Source organism: Diabrotica undecimpunctata, chromosome 3 (assembly GCF_040954645.1).
Source record: "Diabrotica undecimpunctata isolate CICGRU chromosome 3, icDiaUnde3, whole genome shotgun sequence".
Classification (NCBI taxonomy): domain Eukaryota; kingdom Metazoa; phylum Arthropoda; class Insecta; order Coleoptera; family Chrysomelidae; genus Diabrotica; species Diabrotica undecimpunctata.
The window spans coordinates 169,187,178-169,208,816 of record NC_092805.1 but is presented as its reverse complement, the minus strand read 5'-3'; the positions used below and the strand labels follow the sequence as shown (position 1 = coordinate 169,208,816).

At 33.1% G+C, this 21,639-nt stretch overlaps 1 protein-coding gene across 1 annotated transcript in view; it reads left to right on the top strand.

The window, feature by feature from the left end:
- Nucleotides 1-20,846, top strand: part of LOC140436291 (sperm-tail PG-rich repeat-containing protein 2-like) — a 187,744-nt gene extending 166,898 nt beyond the window's left edge. Inside the window, exon 10 of the mRNA XM_072524997.1 lies at nt 20,706-20,846. Coding sequence (XP_072381098.1) covers nt 20,706-20,726 — 21 coding nt within the window. The 3' untranslated portion in view covers nt 20,727-20,846. The remainder of the gene's footprint in view (nt 1-20,705) is intronic.
- Nucleotides 20,847-21,639: the final 793 nt, after the last annotated feature.

The following is a 21,639-nucleotide window of genomic DNA, read 5'->3' as shown; positions in this document are numbered from 1 at the left end:
ATCTTAACAAAGAGACTAACACCTAAACTAGATTTCTATCAGCCCAAAGAACAGGCAGGCTTTAGGAGAGGATATGGCACAAATGACCATTTGCACACCATAAAGATCTTAATTGAAAAATGCATCGAGTACAACATACCACTGGTTCTTGCATTTGTCGATTACGAGTAGGCTTTTGATACTGTAGAGTTTGAAACCGTACTGGAAGCCCTAAATCAAAGCCGAATAGATTACAGGTACACGTCACTAATCAAAAACATCTACGAGAACGCTACATCAAGTATACGACTACACGAAGACACAGAAAAATTCAGCTTAGGTCGAGGAGTAAGACAAGGAGACAATATTTCACCAAAATTGTTCACGGCAGCTCTAGAGTCAATATTTAAGAACACCCAATGGCAAGATATGGGCATCAATATAGATGGAGAAAGATTAAATCATCTGAGGTTTGCAGATGATGTCGTATTAATCGCAGATAACTTACAGGATACGGTTTCTATGCTACATTCGCTTAAAAGTCTGTCTGAAAGAGCAGGATTAAAGATAAACTTTGAGAAAACTAAACTTATGACAAATCTCGTAATGAGTGGAAATATAACTATCGACAATAATACCATACAACAAACAGACACTTACAAATATCTGGGACACGAGATCAAAATAAACAGAGACAATCAAATAAATGAAATACAGAGGCAAATAGGCCTGACATGGGCAGCATTTGGTAAACTAAGCCATATTCTAAAAAGTTCAATTCCCATGTGTCTCAAGCGAAAAGTTTATAACCAATGTGTTTTGCCTGTACAAACTTATGGAGCAGAGACTTTAACACTCACGCAGAAATCTGCGAATAAACTAAGAGTTACACAACGAGCCATGGAACGTGCAATGCTGAATGTGAGCCTTCAAGACCACATAACAAACTAACAAATCAGGCAAAGATCAGGAGTTCAAGACGTTATCGAAAGAATCACGACGCTTAAGTGGAACTGGGCAGGGCACTTAGCCAGAGCACAAGATGGACGGTGGACAAGACGTTTTATGAAATGGAGGCCCAGAAACTATAAAAGAAGCCGAGGACGACCACCGACTAGATGGACCGACGACATAAAAAGAGTAGCGGGAAACTGGCTACAAGCGGCCCAGTGTAGAGAACACTGGAAAGAACTGAGGGAGGCCTATGTCCAGCAGTGGACGGGATTGGCTGATTGATGATGATGAAAGTGTGCTATCCTTAATATTACAGACCACTGTAATCACTTACTATATTATTAATTTACAGAAATAAGTTTTTTATATAAATATATAAGTGAGAACTTTTCCTATAACCTTTAAAAATTTACAGATCTTTTCAGCAGCTATAGGCAACTATTTGGGCTTTAATCTTTCTTAAACCGCATTTTCCACACTCCGTCGCACTCAGTTCCAGACCCTCTCGATAGCATTATTTGCGACTAAAGTGTCAAATGCCGGAAGTCTTCAAAATGTCTCCGTGATATTTGTCTCTTGTTTTGACGTATGCAAATTCACGGCTTTTACGGATCACTAGAGCCGCCAGCCCGTTTACTGGAAGGTGGAAGACGGTGCTATGTTTGTTGGGGTCAAATAAGGTCGCTTTAAAGGGGTTACAATGCAAATTGGAAGATTGAATAGTTTGTTTACGATGATGTTCCATTACACTGTTAAAAATGTCACTTCCTATCATTGTAGAACCTATAAATGTTCCTATAATAACTTTGTAGTAAAATATTGTTATATTTCTCTATCTGCTAGGAATTTGATTTAAAATCAATCCATCAAGCTTTATGAATAGTTGTATCTTTATCATTTTGTTATTTATTTTTTTGTCAATATTTTTTTCAGATTACAAATAAAGAAACAGAACTTACGAATTAAGAAGCTTCTAGATTGGTTTAAAAATATCACTACTTACTCATTACCCATCTTACCAATATTAATACCCTTTACAATTATATCCTAGTTACTCGTCTTTGTTCAAATCTTTTTTATTCTTTTTTGCAGATCTTTCTTAGTGGAGGACTAGTACCTCCATTCGTCATATCATAAAATTATCATTTAATATATGTTTTCCTGTTTGAGAATCAATTGGTGCTACCTCAGATCTCATAAGATTTCCCATAATAAATCCATTGTTAATTGTGTATGTTTTTGTTACTGTACTTATCCACTTAAGCATTCACAATTCTGCTCCATTCATTTGCTATTCTTTCGTTTTAACTGACCAACATTCAGTTTCGTACCTCATAGCTGGTATTATGGCAGTTTAATCAAAATTTAAATACAGCTTTATTGGAATCTTTCATACAACAAATCACTCGCCTTTATATCATTCATACTTTTATTAACTCTATTGCATTCATCTCCATATATTTCCCATTATTTTGTAAGGCCATTCCTAGATGAATGGGAAAACTACATTAAAATTCTTTTTCACAACATACGAGAAGAACCAAGATTGGAAAATAACAACGAAGGGCCAACAATTCTGAAATCTAAAATCATAAATGCAATTAATCATCTTAAAACAAATAAAAGCCCAGGTCCAGACGGAATATACCCAGAAACGTTAAAATTAATCAGCGAAGAAAATATCGAAATATTTGTCCTTTTATTCAATCGCATTTATGATACAGGTAAAATACCCCAAGATTGGCTGGAGTCAATATTCATCCCACTACCAAAAAGCCAAACCCACAACACTGCAATGAGTTCCGTCTGATAAGCCTTATGAGTCATGCAGTAAAAGTCCTACTAAAAATCGTACATAATCGTATCTATAGAAAGTGCGAAACAATCATCGGAGACGATCAGTTTGGATTCAGAGCCGGCATGGGAACGAGAGAAGTCCTATTCAGTTTACTAGTTCTCGCCCAAAAATGCTACGACCAACAGAAAGATATATTTATATGTTTTATAGACTTCGAAAAAGCATTTGATAGAGTAAGACACGACCTACTATTAGAACGTTTGCAAGAAGTCGGTTTAGATGGAAAAGACATCAAATTCTTAAAAAACTTGTACTGGAACCAAAACGCCAGAGTTAGGATCGAAGGTTCCACATCCGCAGAAGTAGAAATTAGGAGGGGAGTTAGACAAGGATGTGTTCTGTCGCCTCTGCTGTTTAATCTTTACTCCGAGTTTCTATTTAAAGAGGCATTGGAGGATTCCAAGGATGGAGTCAATGTGAATGGCATAAATATCAACAGTATCAGATACGCCGATGATACAGTGTTAATTGCGGATTCCGACTTAGGTCTACAACGACTCATCGACAAGACCAACTCGACCTGTGAGCAATTTGGTATGAAAATAAACATTAAAAAAACCAAAGTGATGTCAATCCGAAAAAACCAAAACATACCTCAACCTTGCACAATAAATGGGCACATTTTAGAACAGGTCAATAGATTTAAGTACCTGGGATGTTGGATCGATAGCAGCCTAAATCCTGATCTAGAAATAAGATCGAGAATAGAACAGGCCAGAAAATCTTTCGAAAAAATAAAAAAACTGCTTTGTGATTCTCGAATAAAACTCGAAATTCGACTACGTTTATCAAAATGCTACGTCTGGTCTACTCTTCTATATGCAGTTGAAACGTGGACCCTTAAAACATCAATCGTAAATAAATTGGAGGCCTTTGAAATGTGGATCTACCGGAGAATACTCAAAATTTTATGGACATCGCATACCTCAAACGAAGAAGTGCTGCATAGAATAGGCAAGGAAAGAAAACTTTTTAACACAGTAAAAGTTAGAAAAACATCATACCTAGGCCACATACTGAGAAATAATAAGTACCAATATGCCCAACTTATGTTGAAAGGAAAAATCGAGAGAAAGAGAGGCCTAGGAAGGAAAAGACTATCGTGGCTCAGAAACATCCGACAATGGACAGGGCTAAATTTTGAACAGCTAATAAGAACAGCTGAAGATAGAGAAGAGTTTAAAATTGTAGTAGCCAACCTTCATTGAGGAGAGGGCACTTTAAGAAGAAGAAGATTCCTAGATATTGAAAATTTTTTGTTTTTACAATTATTTAACCACCAAAAGGTAACTTTTTATTTACAGTGGTATCTCCATCTTTAAATGAAAATTATGGATACGTATTATATGTATGGATTCATATTATATATGAAAATATGAATCAGTGCATCTGGAATTATTCCATTGCCACTCATTATCTGAACTAGTGAGAACAGTTTAGTGTGGTACTACCACATTTTTATCGCCTATGTCACGCCGATTTATCTCCCACTATTACGAACCTTTCTAGAATATGTCATCGATTCCTTACTACAGATCACTTATCTTATATCGTCTTAGTGTCACTGACTAAAGTTTTCCAGCTCCTCCATAATTCACGGCTACTGAGTAATTTTGTCCAAGCAATTCTAACATTTAATAAAAAACTTAACACGAACTATTTAATTATCCTAGTGATTTTCGAATCTCATACCTAAAACGGAAAAATCAATCATCGATAATAATATTTGACGAGCACGTTACTCCACCATCGAACCGTGAAATAACCCACTAATTCACCCGATTCATCGCAATTACTCAACTGCAACCCTTCCATTCCATCGCCTCATTTTTTTCGATTTTAACACATTTATAATAAGCCTTTGACATATTCAATGCATATTTAATGTTTGAAATGTGAAAAATCGTAAACACGAGCTCTCCAATGACCTCTGTCGCCACAGCGGGGATACTAACGAACATACTTTATATTGAAAACTGAAATATTTCATTCGCCGTTTGCTCCTTTGCAATTTAACATTTAATAATGGTGAATGTTGTCCTTAAAGGTATCGTCTAAACAGACAACTCTACTACAAGTATTAAAAACAAATCCTTAGAATGTATTATATATGAAACAGTTCATATTTAAGATACAATTGTGGAAATTGTTTTGATGTTGGTATGGAAGTGAAGTTTCATAAGATTCCGGCGTTTTCTGTGAACCATGAAGTAAACATTAAGATGGGTACTATTTCAATAGGTAGTTGAACAGGTGATTAGTTTTTCTCAGCGGGTACTACAAAGTGGATTCTATGGAACCGATTCCCATAACTTACTTTAAATATATTTCGCTGTTTGTTGTAAATTATATTCGTAGGCGGCTATTGGTTCGTTGCCAAAGATAACAGTATTTGAATGTACAGTGTGGTTACGAAAATACTACGAATTATTCAATTTTTATTAAGGTATTAGTGCATTATTCATTCGGCACACCTAGACATCATTTTGTATTAGATACACCACTAACCTGACACTACTTCTATAGTCCATTTCCATCATATTGATAGCACATTATGTATGCAAATCCCTAAACTGTTGATACGGGTGACTCAATGAAAAATAGATATTTGTCAACAAGTTTACAGAAGTATATAGGAAAACAATTTTAAATTGAGTATGACCACCAGATATAAAGGTTGAAGCAGAATAGAATACAATAATTATGAGGGTTACTAATCCCTAAACAAAGTTACCAGTGTCGGAGTGATGGAGATTAAGAGGTACTAATGAATTTGCAAGAAATGTAAGATATTTATTTTATTGGTTATATATAAAATAATTTGTGGCCGTAACAGGGGCCGATTTGTAAAAAAATGAATATTATTTTAATCAAATTCCATTTCAGATTTACTGCTTTCTTCGGTTAATTATTACCGGTTCCAGCATTGCATCAGTCATATTATCCAACATTTCCACATTTTATTTTCTTCCTTGTGAGCATGACTAACAGCATTTTTCCAATTTTCTGGAGTTACTTTTGATAAGGAATGTTCTAATAATTGTTGTAAGTCTTCTAATTTAAAAGTTTTGTTGTTGCGTCCGACTTCACCGTTTACTTGAGACCATATATTTTCTATCGGATTCAGATCACAGTGGTATGGGGGTAAACGTAAAATAATTACATCACGGTTTAATGCCATTTCATCAATTATATATTTTTTATAAGCTGCTTTATGTTGCCTTACAATAGGTAATAATTCCTTTTTTGTCGAATTGTCCTTGTACTCAATTGCGTGTTTATCCAACCATTCGATTATCTCTCATTTTTTCCATGCCGTTGTTGGCAATTTTTCTGCTAGTCTTGAATGGTAACTAGCATTATCCATGACTATTACAGAATTTTTTGGAATTAAATCCAACATTTGCTCAAAATATTCTTCAAAAACGTCAGCAGTCATTTCCTCGTGGTAATCTTTGGTTGATTTTGAAGCAAAACTTAATAATCCACCATTGACAAAACCGTATTCGTTTCCAATATGGGTTATTATGAGTCTGCGTCCTTTTCCAACGGGAATATTGTTTATTCCAGTAGATACACCTTCGGTGAATGCCTGACGGGAACTTTTCACATTTGTATCAACCGATAGATATGGTACAGTATGACCTTCATTTAGCCAAGTCTCGTCCAAATAAAAAATTGTTTTCCCTTCTTCTCGGTACTTTTTAATAGTTCTTAGATAATCTCGTCTCCAAAACACAATGTAATCTTTTTCAATTAAAACGGATTTTCTTCTATTCTTTTGCCAACGAAATCCCATCTCTCTCGATAGTCCCCATAATTTCTTGTTGCTTATGATTGGTAACTCTTTGTTTTCTCTAATTAATGTTTGGATTTTGTCCAATGTTGGAAATTCTTTGTTAAAAAAAATGAGTGGACGCTGCGTCTTATCATGTTTTATGTATTTCTTCAATTTCCAAGGGTTTACTCGCTCCACTCTTCTTGGGAGATGAAACAGTTCCTCCTTTTCTTTCTTTTAGAAATCTATAAATTGTTGCTTCTCCAACCCCTGTCATATTTGAACACATGTTAACGATTTCACGAACATTACTTAAAGGGCGTTGATGTACACGTGCATCGTGTACATTTAATATTATATTTTTCTCTTTTAGACTGAAGACACTTTTAAAACTACACTTAACCGGGATAAAACCTGTTGTCGACGTCATTTTTAAATGCAAATAACAAAATATCGACACCAAAAACGTAGGTAGGTAAGACCAACAATGTACATCTACAAACTAAATGGAAGATGCGAACAATTTCTCATCATCATCATCATATAACGGGGGTCCTACGGCGATTGCCGCTTCCCGCATTTCAGCCTCCATCTTTTCCTATCTCTCCAATCTCCCTCTTCTAAGCCTCTAGATTGCATTGTTTTTGTAATTTCTCTTCTCCAGGAATTTGGTGGTCTTCCCCTTTTCCTTCTTTCTGGCGGAACATACATTAAGGCTTTCTTTGGCCACCGCTCCTCCTCCATTCTCATCACGTGACCATACCATTGTAATTGCCTTCCTTGTATTCTATCTGAAAGAGTATCTCTAATTCCTGCACGGTTTCGTATTTCCTCATTCCTGATTCTTTCCATTCTCGATACTCGACATGACCTTCTAAGATAATCCATTTCCACAACGTCTACTTTATCTCGTTCATTCTTTGTCATCATTCAACATTCGGCACCATATGTGGTAATTGGTTCTACAATTGCTCTGTATACGCGAAGTTTGGTATGCATCTTTATTTTATTAGACCACAGTAATGAATTCAGTATTCGGATGCATTTTTTCCCTTGGGTTATTCGGTTTTGTACATCTATCTTAACTCTGCCATCTGCTGATATGATGCTTCCTAGATATTTATACTGGTTGCAGCCTTATATGACTGCGTTTTCAAGCCTCAGATCTGTGGTATTTCCTCCAATTTTTAAATATTCTGTTTTGCTTATGTTTACAGTAAGCCCCCATTTGGCATATTCCTCAAATAATTTTCGATTCATATAATTTATATCTTCCTCATCGGTTGCAACCACCACCTGATCATCTGCAAACAACAATGTATACAGAGTTTCTTGTCTCACTTCGATGCCCATAAATCTACATTTATTTCTCCAATTCCTCAATGCTTCTTGGACGTATATTTTAAAAAGTGTCGGTGACAAACAGCAAACAATTTCTAATTTATATTATTGACATAAGCTGTAATGTGGCATAAAAACTACTTAAACTATCATTTGTGAAGCCTTATCAGTAATTCCAGGTAATCGTTCAAAGAAGGTATTCTTTTTGTGTCAGGCGATAACTTGTATAGAAAACAATAATCACCTTTAAATTACTGTTTACATTAATTTATTTCGTGAAACATTGAATTCTCTCGTTAACCACCCGTGTATAATTAACAATAATCGTGTGGAATATATACCGACGTTTTTTACGCACAAAAAAGGTATAGTGCGATTAGTGGACACTTATTTTACAGAAGATTTTTTAAAAGATAATGAATTGATGACGGCATCTTAAAATATTAATATTTTTTATTTATTTCAAAACAAGTATAGGGTGACGCCTATGGTTTTTTGACCTGTTGAGGATTTACATACATAATGTGCTATCAAAATGATGGAAAAGGACTATAATATAATATCACTCAGGTGAGATTATCCGTCACACTTGATATCTAATTGTAACAAACATTTTGCGAGGCTGTACATTACAATTGTTTTTTGCAATCTCCATTTTTATCATATAAAAAACAAACATCTGTAAACTCCAACACTTACGATAGTATATACATTCTGAAAAATAAGAATTACCTGATTTAAATAGAAGACACAACTGCTCTGGTGGTTCTTCTTATTCATTAACTTAACTTAATTATTGATATCTCAGACAATTAGGGAAGATAAATATGGCTTAGATCTACTATAGACCATATCTTATCCTTAAAGGAGATACAGACAACTTGTTACGAAGGTAAAGTTCCTCTTTATGTTTTGTTTGTAAATTTTAGACAAGCCTATGATAGAGTTGATAGCGTCAAAATTTATCGAGCAATGGAGCATTTTGGTATACCAAAAAAATGGATCAGACTAGTAAATATGAGACTAAATAACTCTACCTGTGAAATTATTTGGCACATTCATATTTCAGATCAATTTACGGTTGCAAAGAGCTTGAGACTTTATCCCCTACATTATTTAACTTAGTGTTATTGTTAGAATATCCAACATAAAAAGTGGATGTTGTCCTATAGTTGTTGTATATGAAGTGACATTGTTGACACATCAATGAGTAATGTCAAAAATAGGTCATAAACTACTGTCAGTCAAATTTTGTATTGTTCTGTATGTAAGAAGGAATAAAGTATAATTGTTGATGGCCAGACGTTTATTGGTGCATATTTCCTAAAGTACATATTTCCTTGTCTTTTGATGTCTTCAAACTAGAAGGAGGACTTTTTAGAGGAGGAAATAGAAGATTTTAGTGTGAGGTCTGTAAATAGTAAAAGTTATAGTTTTAAAAGGGTAGACAATTTTGAGTAGGTACCTGAGTGTAGTATTCGATGAATATGGAATGTAGTAATAATAATAATAATAGCGTTTATTGTCCAACAGAATCCATTTATAGGACAAAATACAATACTAAAATTAAATGATATATTAATAATTCATAAGTACTAACTAAATAACACATTTTTCGAGTATTTTACCTTAACATAAAGAAACTACTCAATCACCTAGGTAGATCTCAGCCATCCTAGTAAGCTGCTTTAAACTGCAGTGAAATATATCGCAGTAAGCACTTAAGGAATTATAATAGTTGCACATGAGAAATAGAGGAGAATTTAACATAAGATTAGTTCTAGCTTGTGTATTTCTGAACGTAATCGAATTTCTCACTGGATAAGATGGAACGTTAAAATTTATTTGTCGAAGAATATCAGGGCAGTCAATGAGATTATGTAGTAGCTTGTACAGGAATATTAGGGAGGCATTAATTCGTCTAGATTCTAATGATACTACGTCCAAATCGCTACACAACTCACTATTGCTGATGCCCCTCTTGGGATATATGCCGTTAATTTTGAAAGACAAAAATTTTAAAAATTTACGCTGCACCTGCTCTATCAGTTGGATATGTACATCATAAAAAGGTGACCAAATGACAGAGGCATATTCCAGTTTACATCGTACAAAAGTGTAATAAAGTAATTTAATTGCCTTAATATTAGTGAGATTTCGACTATTTCTAATTATGAATCCATAGGATTTAAGTGCTTCTTTAACCTTTTAATTTACATGTTCAACAAAGGTGAGTTTATTCTTATTATTTTAGTAATGGGAGCTAGAGGGCAGAATGGCAAAAAAGAATAAAATATTAAGCAGTTTAAGAGCTCAAATGAATTCAAAACACGTTTTTAGAGAAGGCAAACTCCGAATATATAAAACAGTAATTAGACCCACGGCAATAATTGCCTGTGAGGCATGGACATTAAATAAAAATGAAGAAGATACTCTGGAAAGTAGGGAAAGGAAAATATTGTGACGCCTATTCGCAGGAAGAAAGACAAAAGAAGAATGGGAGAGAAGGACCAACAATGAATTAATGGCTTTGTACAAAGAACCTACCATCACCAGGTTCGTCAAGTCGCAAAGGATTAGATGGTTGGGACATGCAGGAAGAATGACGGTGAACAGAATAACTAAACTAGTTATGACCAGAGAAGGAATCGGTCCCAGAAGAAGAGGTAGACTCGAAACCAGGTAGATTAATAAAGTGGAGGAAAATCTAAACCACTTTAAGGTGAAGGATTGGAAAAGTGAAGCACGAAACAGAAATAAATGGAGAAATATTAGTCATGAGGTCCTTCAGAGTAGTTAAGAGTTTTGTATATACTTCCTTAGTTTAAGTTTTGTTTAAAATAATTATAATTAGTTAATCCTATGGTTGTATTGTATATACAAATAATTATCTCTCCATTAATGCTTATATAGTTAAATGAAAGAAAATGTTCAACAATGTCATTATTTAGGGAATAAATAAAAGTCAACTTACTTTTTACTTTCTTACTATTTTACTTTTTAATCTTTAAACTTAAAGAAAATTAGTATGAGCAAATGCACAGATTTAGTTTAAAACTGAATCTAACTTAATAAAAAAATTCTGATTAAACTCTATATGCTCTTTTTCATAGTCAGAAAGTCATGCTCTTTTTCAGCGTCAGTGTATACTCTTTTTCATAATAAGTCTTTTTTCAAAGTCAGAAATCAAAGTCAGAATCGAAAAAGCACGTTCTAATTTTATGAAAATGAAAAAGGTCCTATGTGGCAAAGATTTAACATTAGCTCTTAAAGTACGCCTAACAAAATGTTACGTATACAGTGTACTATACTATGGAGTGGAATCATGGACGTTAAATCTAGACACAATGAGACGACTTAACGCCTTTGAAATGTGGACCTATAGAACAATTATGAGGGTTTTTCTGGGTAGATAGAGTTACGAACAATGAAGTACTGAGAAAAATAGGTAAAGAGAAGAAAGTTGAACTTATAATTAAAGAAAGAAAGCTACAGTATCTCGAACATATGATGCGGGGCGAGAAGTATGGCATCCTGCGACTCATAATGCAAGGAAAGATAGATGGCAGAAGAAACATCGGAAGAAGACGAATTTCATAGCTCAAGAACCTGAGAGAATGGTTTGGATGCAGCTCAAAACAACTATTTAGAGCGACTGCCTCAAAAATTAAAATAGCTATGATGATTACCAACCTCCGTAACGGAGATGGCAACTGAAGAAGAAGATGCTCTTTTTGTCTACATTCCAAATCAAAAAGAAAAATTGGATTTACTATTAAAGTTATAAACTATTTGCAAAGACAACCGACCTTTGTTCTCTAACCAGCGTATACGCTTTTGCCAATGGTCGACTGACAATCAAAATTAATTTGTTAACATAAGAAATATTTAATCCAAGACATCAATAATTGTTTGGATTATCTAACACTGGCAAAATAACAATCCGATACTAAACGTCCTGCATAGACAGCCATTTTTATTAACTTAACATTTTACTTTATGTGCCTTTTCCAATTTCTCTGACGTTGGCAATCATTCTGGTAAACTGAACTCGATTTTCCAAAAGTTAAAGAGTTGATCAAAACTACGAATGTTCTTCAGTGATAATGCTTATTTTCTACCAACTCCTTTTCGCCTTTTTAACTTATCATTTATTATTTTTTATAAGATACTACTTGTTACCTTAAAGAATATGATCTAGATAGGAAATTGTTCGACATTTTCTGTAAATACAGCCCTCTATGGCCTCTTAGGGTTAGATCCTGACCTCCCTGTTACACAGACCTTAATTTCGTGTCTTATTTTCAATATCCGCTGCTTATAATAACAAATTATTTTATTATGCCAAGAGTAGTATACACTACTTCTTTTTTTCGAATCTCTTTTCCCGGTTCATCTTTTAGTGAATGACTTCATTTGGCCGATGACTGGTGTGAAGTGTTCCCAGACGCATCACGTGGACAAATGACAGTCCCCAGCTGTCTAGATGAGGCGGCCAGATTGCACACTGCAATGAATTTTTGAAAAACGGCATGCTACAACTGCAATTTACTACGAAAATTTTGTTGTAATTAGAGGTGGATGAATTATTTTCCCATGGGACGTTGCTGTTTGTGATATATATAATTCAGACAATTTAAAATAGTAAACGAAACGTATTCTGCATGATACGTCTTACGATTAAAAAAAAGTAAGGTACAAAAAAAGAACTTAATGACATAAAAAGCAGAAATATGAAATATACACGAAGCAAAAATTTATATAAAATAGAGTAATACTTTGTAAATGCAAAAGGACTATGTATTCCTTATAATTATTATCTGATTAAATATAAAAAAACTACCTAATGACAGTATTATTTTCGATACTTAAATAATAATAATAGTTATAGATTTTTAAAACGTTCACAATAAATAAGCAATGGATTCCTTTTTTAAAACAAAATATACTTTTATACGAAAACTGACTTTGCAAATAAATCGAAGACTACACTTCTTTAATATGAAAAGTTCCTTTCAATATAAATTAAAACCAAACTTCCCGATGAAACACACAAATCTCGAACACAATCTATAAACTACAATCGTTTGTCTCTTTCAGACCAAATTTAAGATCATCAAATTCTCGAGCCACGCCAAAAAAAAAAGGAAAGCAAATTCCTTACAGTGTCTCTCGAATTGAGCTATGTTCAATCACTCCAGGATTCCCGTGCCGTGGAACAGATACTTTCACTAACAAATTTTTCTTTGTAATCTATTAAGTTAACTAATAAAATTCACTGCTTCTCAACTTTGACAACTAAGTTCTTCAAAATGCTTTTCTAAGATGCCCTCCTTTCTTCCCTGTCTTCCAATAAAATTCCGTGTAAATTAAAAAGTTATAGAACTCAAAAAATATATTACTAATCACCAATTTCACTGCAAACTATCTATATCTAATTATACACAAAACATGTGGGTTTTTTGCTGCTGCAAATTTTAATTTCTAATACATTCTAACATTTACAGCATTTCAGAATCATGGCAATATGGATAAGGAAACATGGAAAAGGAAAATACAAAATTGATTGACTTCTTGGAGTTATAAAAGACAAAGAGTTTTTGAAGTTGTAAAACACAGAGATATTAAGGCATTTACATGGGTTATTATATTCAGAAATCGATGAAAGAAACTGGGAATTGGTACAAATTCCAGATAAATGGAAAAAAACAAAGTAAAATCTACTTAAAAAAGTACTTAGACTAACCATTAATTTATGAGAAAGAGTAATTAATAAACCGATACGTGAGTAAACTCAAATTTCCGAAAATCGGTTTGAGTTATGCAAAGCGGATCAATAACAGATGCAATTTTCTTTATTATAAGGGAGTTAATAGGGTACCTCGGTCGGTTCTGCCGTAAATACTTAATACGAAAGGAGATCCTAGTGAGAATCTAAAGATTAAGTATATATATGGTGAATAACCAATGTTGGGACAACTGTGGTGACGATGGTAAAATTTTCTTGGGAAAGTTGGATCAGGGCTCAGTGTTTAGTCCTTACTGATTCTCATTTGTGAATGCATGCTGATGATGATGCAGTGTTAGTAGGAAGTACTGACAGGAAATTACAGCAAAGACTAGATTAGTGAAGATTTTTTAAGGACAAAGGTATATGTAAAAAAAGGGTAATGTATATAGCATTCAGAATTTTTGTTTAACGATGGGGTTTCTACAAACGGGGTAGAGACTTTTAATGATAAAACAGATCGAGATGCATACAGTAAGGATATAAGGAGATGGTTTTAATGGAGGGAGATAAGTGGTAGGAAAGGAAATCTTTGTAAAGCTGTCCAGCATGATCACAACGGTATGTCACTGACTCTACGGCAGATAAAATAAAATAAGAACAACAAATGCATATGGTAGAAAAATGAAAATGCTTGACGGATAAGTGAATGGAGAACAAAGAATAAACTTAATAATGAATATATTAGGGGGAGTCTAGATTGGCATAAACGGATACCAAAATGGGAAATCGTAGGTTTAGTTGTTAAAGTGGAAGAGGGGAGCCTCATAGGAGAGGCTAAGGCAATATATGTCTATAAAGGATATTTACATTTGTATGATCTAAGAGAGAAACTTTTTAAAAATGTAATTGGGCACGTCGATTCTACATATGAATAAAGGCAAATATATGCTGATAATCATGATAGACATTGCATGAAAAGAAAGACTTTTTTTCACCAACTTGATCTCTCCTTAGTTAATAAGTGCATTAATAATCCCGTCACCTCCGCTCTTTTTGATTTTAAACCGCTGTAATTAATCAACTGAAAAAAAATGTAATATGTACTGTGTAATATTTGAGAGTGTAACAGTTTCGAAGTAGAAACCCCATCTCTAGAAAATAGGCGTTCATTCGTTCCGATCTGATAAGGCGGCTTGATCGAGATTGCGGATAAAAGAGGATGAGAATTCTGTTTGTTTGCTTTTGTTCAGATTAATCATGGGAACATTGAGTCAGGAGGGCGATGAATAATAGAAAAATATTGTGACAAAATGTCTCTATTGGAAAGGAAAGGATTCAGATGGTTATCATGAAATTAAAGTTAAATCACGACGTTTAAAAGTGTCTTGAACTAGTACAAAAGTGTTTGAAAAATATTTAACGCGAATACAACTTTCAATATAGAATGCAACGAGTTTTTTTGTGTCCAAATATCCATATATAATTACTTGTACAAAATATTATATAAATGTATTATTTATTCATTTATCTTTGTGTTTTAAAGTTTTCAAATACTTCGTAAAAGGTTCTTACGAAAAGAAAATTTAAGAAAACTGCGCAGAAATGTCAAGAATTCCATAAAACTAGTATTTAAATTTCGCGTTGAACAATCTGAGAAATGACAGGGATGGCAATCGTTTTATATCACAACCGAGATAATTCTGACCAGGGTTACCATAGTTATACCAAATGTACTTATATTATGAACAATAAAAAGTAAACGATTTTCTCTCCTGAGCCCCCAGATCACATTAAAAAAAGATGGAATCAAGTTTGATGCTAGAATATTCAGTAAATATCTAAACTTTGTAATACCAAGGAAGAATACGACCTTCCAATTAAGTTAGACAATTAAACAAATCAGTAATTTATTTTCTCACGGTTGGTATTTACGAGACATTTTCATTTTGCCTTGTATATTTTAATGTGTATGAACTTTTTATTCTTAAGTCACCCCACACTAACTCCAATTTTCTTCGTACATTATTCTGAACGGTAACTACCAACAATTATCATTTAAAAACATCCTTCCATTCACCCTTCCATTGTTTAAACAACCATTGAAGTTCCTAGTTGAATTTTAATAAACAGTATTGCCAACATAATCCAAATCGCATGTAATGATCCTTAAACACATGTTACCGACCGCGAAACTCCAGCAAACGGGATCGGGGCGAGAAGGGGGCGGTTTAATAATGACCTCCCCCTACATAAAATTGTTCTCGAGTATCAATATATGCCCCGAAGGCGTGCTTAGTGCCTACATGGTGTACTTAGGCGTTGTTAAGCGTTAGATTCATTTAAAATGAACCGAGGTTTAGAGTGAAGGTTTTATCAAAGTTGGTGGAGTGGAGAATCGGTTTATAAAAATATGCCCAGCTGGCACAATAGCGGTTTATGACTTAAAACAAATTTGTATTTAAAGAAGTCCTATTGCCAAAAACATTTTTAAGTTCATGAAATGATGCAAACTGCAAATCATTTTTTTTTAATTATAAAAGTTTTTGCTTATAAATGTTTTATTTAGACGTAGTCAAATATTGTTTTTATCATTTGCATTTTAAAATATTGTTAAGTATTAAAAAGGGATAATTAAATTACTATCTGACTACCGAAAAACATTTGCTCCAGCGAAAGCGTCTTTTTCTAAAAAAAAGTTTGTTAACATTTACTCTAGAAACAATTTATTTTTAGATATACAGAAGAAATTTAAAAAAAATAGAAAAAATAAAAAGTCATTAACAAAGATTCTGAAACTTTGCCCTAAAAAAAGGGCGCGCTGAAAACTTTGCAATATCTCTCGTTCTAAAAATCTTACAACCTTTATTTAAATATTATTAAATGGATAATTTTCATTTCTGTGAAAAATCGAAAAATGTATACAGGTTGTTTCATTAAGAATTGTCCATATAGTAACTGGAGAAACCTTAGCATAAAATACGAAGATTTAACCTAAACTTTCTTCTTCTTCTTTGACTCTGATATGATCTATATGATCGTTACATTCTACTCTTCTATTTCATATACAATTCTTGATGTTCTCCACCTTGCATCTACGTCGTACATCTGTACTTTTAGCTCTATTCCATAGTGTTTTTACTAAACCTAATACACTTAAATAAAATATTCCTCCTTACCGAGATACAGAGTGTTTTATTATAACTGTTCTAAAATGATTTTAGCCCATTGTTTTAACACCTTCCAATATTTTTTCTTCAAACTTGACAAACAGTTTACACATATTAGAATACTTTAACTAGTATTAAAAGATAGTTTGGCGCTGTTATCAGAGGCGTGCTGTAGGGATAGATACTTTAGTTATAAAGTATATATCCCTACCGATAGAGACTATTTAGTTATAAAGCCGATGCGAGCCGCAATAGAGACCGATAATCGTTCTATCAGATGTCGCTATTGCGTCCATAACGAAGCCATTTTATTGTTGCTTCCTAATAAGACAGAGAAGATTATTTTTCACGTTAAGAACGGCTATGAATAACTGTTCTGATGAGACTTATTAAGTCGAAATACGTATCAACAGATACATAGACGCTTTGAACGTGAAATCAAATCTTTTCTGTCTTTTTCATTTTTCATTTTACATAAGGTAATGTTTTCAAAAAAAAACCAGTCCGTAAAAATTAAAGTTTTATGTATTAGCTCTGGCAGTCAACCTGTTAAGCCAAAGTTTTACAATTATTGCTTCACCCTGTATAATTATTATTTATACCATTGGATAGTATTTTTTATAGTTTTTTTAATGATGTATCACAAATAGGGGTTTGCAATTTAAAACTATTTTGGTTGTGGTGGGTGGAGCTTAGGCGGTTGATGGGGGTGAGTTCTCTTTCATGTCATTTTAGTTTCTTCTTACTATCTTAGAAACGGTTTCAAACATTTTTCGATATTAGGTTTTGTTCGTGAGATATAGCCCATTGTAAGTTTTAAAATTGGTAATTACTGTACTTAATTTCTGCTTACGTGTGAATGATTTTCGTTGTAGAGACTTAATAATTTGTAAATAAAAAACAATATTTATACAGTGCAAGGTGAAAACCAGGCAGAAACTATTGATTTACTTGATAGAACTCTGGGCGGAAGGAGACAGATACAAATCGGAATATGTTGACCTTTTTAACACGATACAACAATACTAGTAGTTTAAATTTGAAGAATGACTGTTTAAATAATTTATTTAGTTCAAATATCCAACTGCCAAACGGAAAAAGCGAACCGATTATTATTTCGGTTGTATTTCAACGCCGAATCTTTTCAGTTGTATTTTTTGTCTTTTATTTGAAGTACGTGAACAAATCGCGATGTGACAGATTTGAAATTAAGCGAAAATTTAGAGAAAATAGAAAACGTTGGTCAACGCTTAATCTCGCATACTCATTTTGAAACAATGAAAGCAATTATAGAACGTGACCGTTTCCGTATAAATATGAATTCATTTTCGAAAGAGTTTTAGATTAATTCGGTGTTAGCGCAGTCGATTTTTGTTGTAGAATAGATAAAATAACGTTATGGAATGAATTGTTTGTTTCATCTCATTAAAATAAAACACACATTGTTTGAAGATTTGATAGACAGATCAAAAGCTCTTTTTATTTTTTGATGAAAATTTTACTTCTATTTTATCTGCTTTTTATCTTAGGCCTTAGGTATTTTCTTGTCTTATCTTAATCCAGTTATTTCGCCATCTTTTAGGCTGTGTTTTAGGGGATTTAATGTTGGCAAAAATTAGTAATCACAGCATCATTTTGGTGGTAGTTTTTACTTTTGAGGAGGTACATATATGTACCACTAAGCATTTAAAAAAACCTGTGACAGTTTGGTGGACTGGTGGTACATATTTATACCATTTCCAAGACACCTTATTTTTATGGAAAAAACAAATGTTCTTTTTAACAAATGTCATTTATTTTAAAGGTAGAAATCAGTTTGTTATTCATATAACGTTACAAACTGATAATTAAGCAATACAAAAGCAATTCTCAGTTTGTAATAGAAATTAATGTTGAATAAACAGTTTTTTTAATTAAAATTAATTATAACTATAACTATAATTTCATCATTCAAATATTGCCGCGCTCTAACGAGCACCTTACTGGAACATAAGCCACATACACTTCTGTCATCTTTATATTTTTACTTTACTTTACTTAATTAATCAGTAGAACCTATTTGTACCTTTCGGTGTTGGGCCGTTTACAATACAATTCATTAAATTACAATATTTGACAGTCTTCTGAGGTGTCCTAGCTCTTAACCAACTTTCTCCATTCCTTCCTATTGGATGCCATCTGTGTTGCTTCCTGCTAAGTCTTACCCTTATTCTGCAGTATCTGCGAGATCTCACTGTTCCATTCTTTAATGGGTCTTCCTCTTCTGTTCTTCCCTATTGGTTTGGCGTCCCACACTCTTTTTACTTGTCTATTATTGTCCATCCGGGTTAGATGTCCGAACCATGCCAATTTTTTCTCTTTGATTGACTCGAGTATCGGTTTGATTTTGAGTCTTTCTCTTATTTCTTCATTTCTGATTCTATCAGTTCTTTTTACTCCTATCGTTCTTCTGAGGTATTTCATCTCTGCTGCCTGAATTCTGCTCTGATGTCTTTTGTTTAATATCCAATTTTCTGCTCCATATGTCACTGTAGGTCTATATATTGTTTTGTTTTGTTGTTAAGATCATCCTCGATGTCTCCTTTGTTGTTGATTACTGTTCCTAAGTATTTGTATGAATTTGTCTGTATTATTTTTTGTTGGTCTATCATTACTTCTATTTGATCTTCCGTCCCTTGTTTCCTTGATATTTTCATTATTTGAGTCTTCTCTTTGTTTACGTTTAAGTTGTATTTGCTTGCTTCTAGGTTCCATTTCTCTAAGTTGCATTTATATTGTGTTATATGTATATATGTTGCAAATATACACATCTCAGCATTTATCATTTGCATTTTGTTCCAACCGATGCAGTATTTCTTGAATGTTTTCTTACATTCTTTCACTATCTGATCTATTACATTTATGAATAGTACTGGGCTGAGACTTCCCCCTTGTCTAACTCCTTGGGTTGTTTCAAATGGTTCTGACTGTATATTTAACATTCTTACTGTATTTGTTGTTTTCATGTATATACTCTTTGTTGCTTCTATCAGTTCTTCACTTACTTGTTTCTTCTTTAGGCTTTCCCATATATCTTTTCTTTTGACTGAATCGAATGCTTTTTCCATGTCTATAAAGCTCAGATGTATTTCTTTATTTTTCTTTAAGGCTTTTTCTATTACTTGTTGCATGGTGAATATATGGTCTTGTGTGTTGTGTCCTTTCCTGAATCCACTTTGTACATCCTCTAATTTATGTTCTATTTCTTTTCTAATTTTCCTTTCTATTATGGTTTCGTATACTTTTGCTGCTACACATAGTAGTGATATACCTCTATAGTTCCTACAGTCTCTTATGTTTCCTTTCTTGTATATAGGTATAATTACTGCATTTGTCCATTCTCTGGGTATTACTTTTCTCTTCCATATTAGGTTATATATGTATAACAATTTTTCTTTTGCTTTTTATATTTTAAAACCTGTAAGATTTTATTTGTGGTTAGGAATGTTCAACATTCTGATATGGTGACATTATTTTTTTTAATTTCAGGTAAAATTTGTGTAAATAATGTAAATAGAACATGTTTTAATAAATCTTTAATTTCAGAAACTCAGTTGTCTTACTAATCATCAAAAGGTACCTTATGTATAATAAGTCTTTTTCGTAAAATTGATATCAAAAATGTTAACCATATGCCGCCCACTCTGTATATATATACATAGTCAAAAATTTGGTTAATATTTATAACTTTTATGAATTCACCAATAAAACAAAGTAAACAAAAACCTTTGATTTCACCTGAGAGATAAATCAACTTCTGAAATTTTCCCGCAGCATAAATTCGGCCGGCTGATTGAATCGTCCGTTCAACTTTTCCCCAACCGACATAATTACATCTAATTAATGTTAATTTTCTAGAGTGGCCAAGAATCGAGTTGAGCTCTTCATGTGATTGCTGTTGCCAAGTTGTGTATTTTCGTCCCTACACACTTCCCGAATTCATCGACGCCCATCCCTTAAGAGCGAAGGGATTACTCGTCCAATTTAATTTAATATAGGTACTATAAAATATATTTCTCGTTAAAGAAATAATAGTGCGAAAGTATTTATTTATTTGACTTTAAAGATTTACAATCTTAAATCATGCAATACAAATTACATAAGTTCAAATTGGTCTTATTATCACTTAACACCAACACCTTTTCGTCAATTAACTGAACGACAATATTGTCGTTGCTATTTAATTTCACAGATCTTTTATATTAACAAGACAATTTATCGCAATATCGCAATTGTAGTTTAAAAATTTAGAAAGCCTACATAAGATCAATAATTATGTACATCAAAAATAAGAACCAGTATAGTCCCACAAACATAGAACGCACAAGTTCATAAAATGGCGAAGGTGAGAATACTAAACAGAATTACAGCCTTCCATCTCCATATAGCAGCACCGAGAACACCTCACACCTCTACACGTCGTTGTTATGATTTAGTAATCACCATAAATTGAGTTTTCGTCGTATTCAGTCAAAATATTCACCTCTTGCACAAAACTAAAAATATTTCGTCGAAATTTCCAAACAGTCCTTCTGTAAACCATGTGATGGGTAGCTCTTTCGGGGCGACAGACTCAGTAAAACACAGGTTTGAAATAAAAATAAATCTATTTAGTATATATACAATAAATAAAAATAAAAAAAAGGAATTCTACGTTATATACTTATAAAACAAAAATAAAATGAATTCTACGTTCCCGTCTGGGTCCCGCGATGAATGAATCCCCCGGCGAACGTCTATAAAAGAAAAGAAACTAATTATTACTAATAAATAAATGAAATAGCAGACCCAC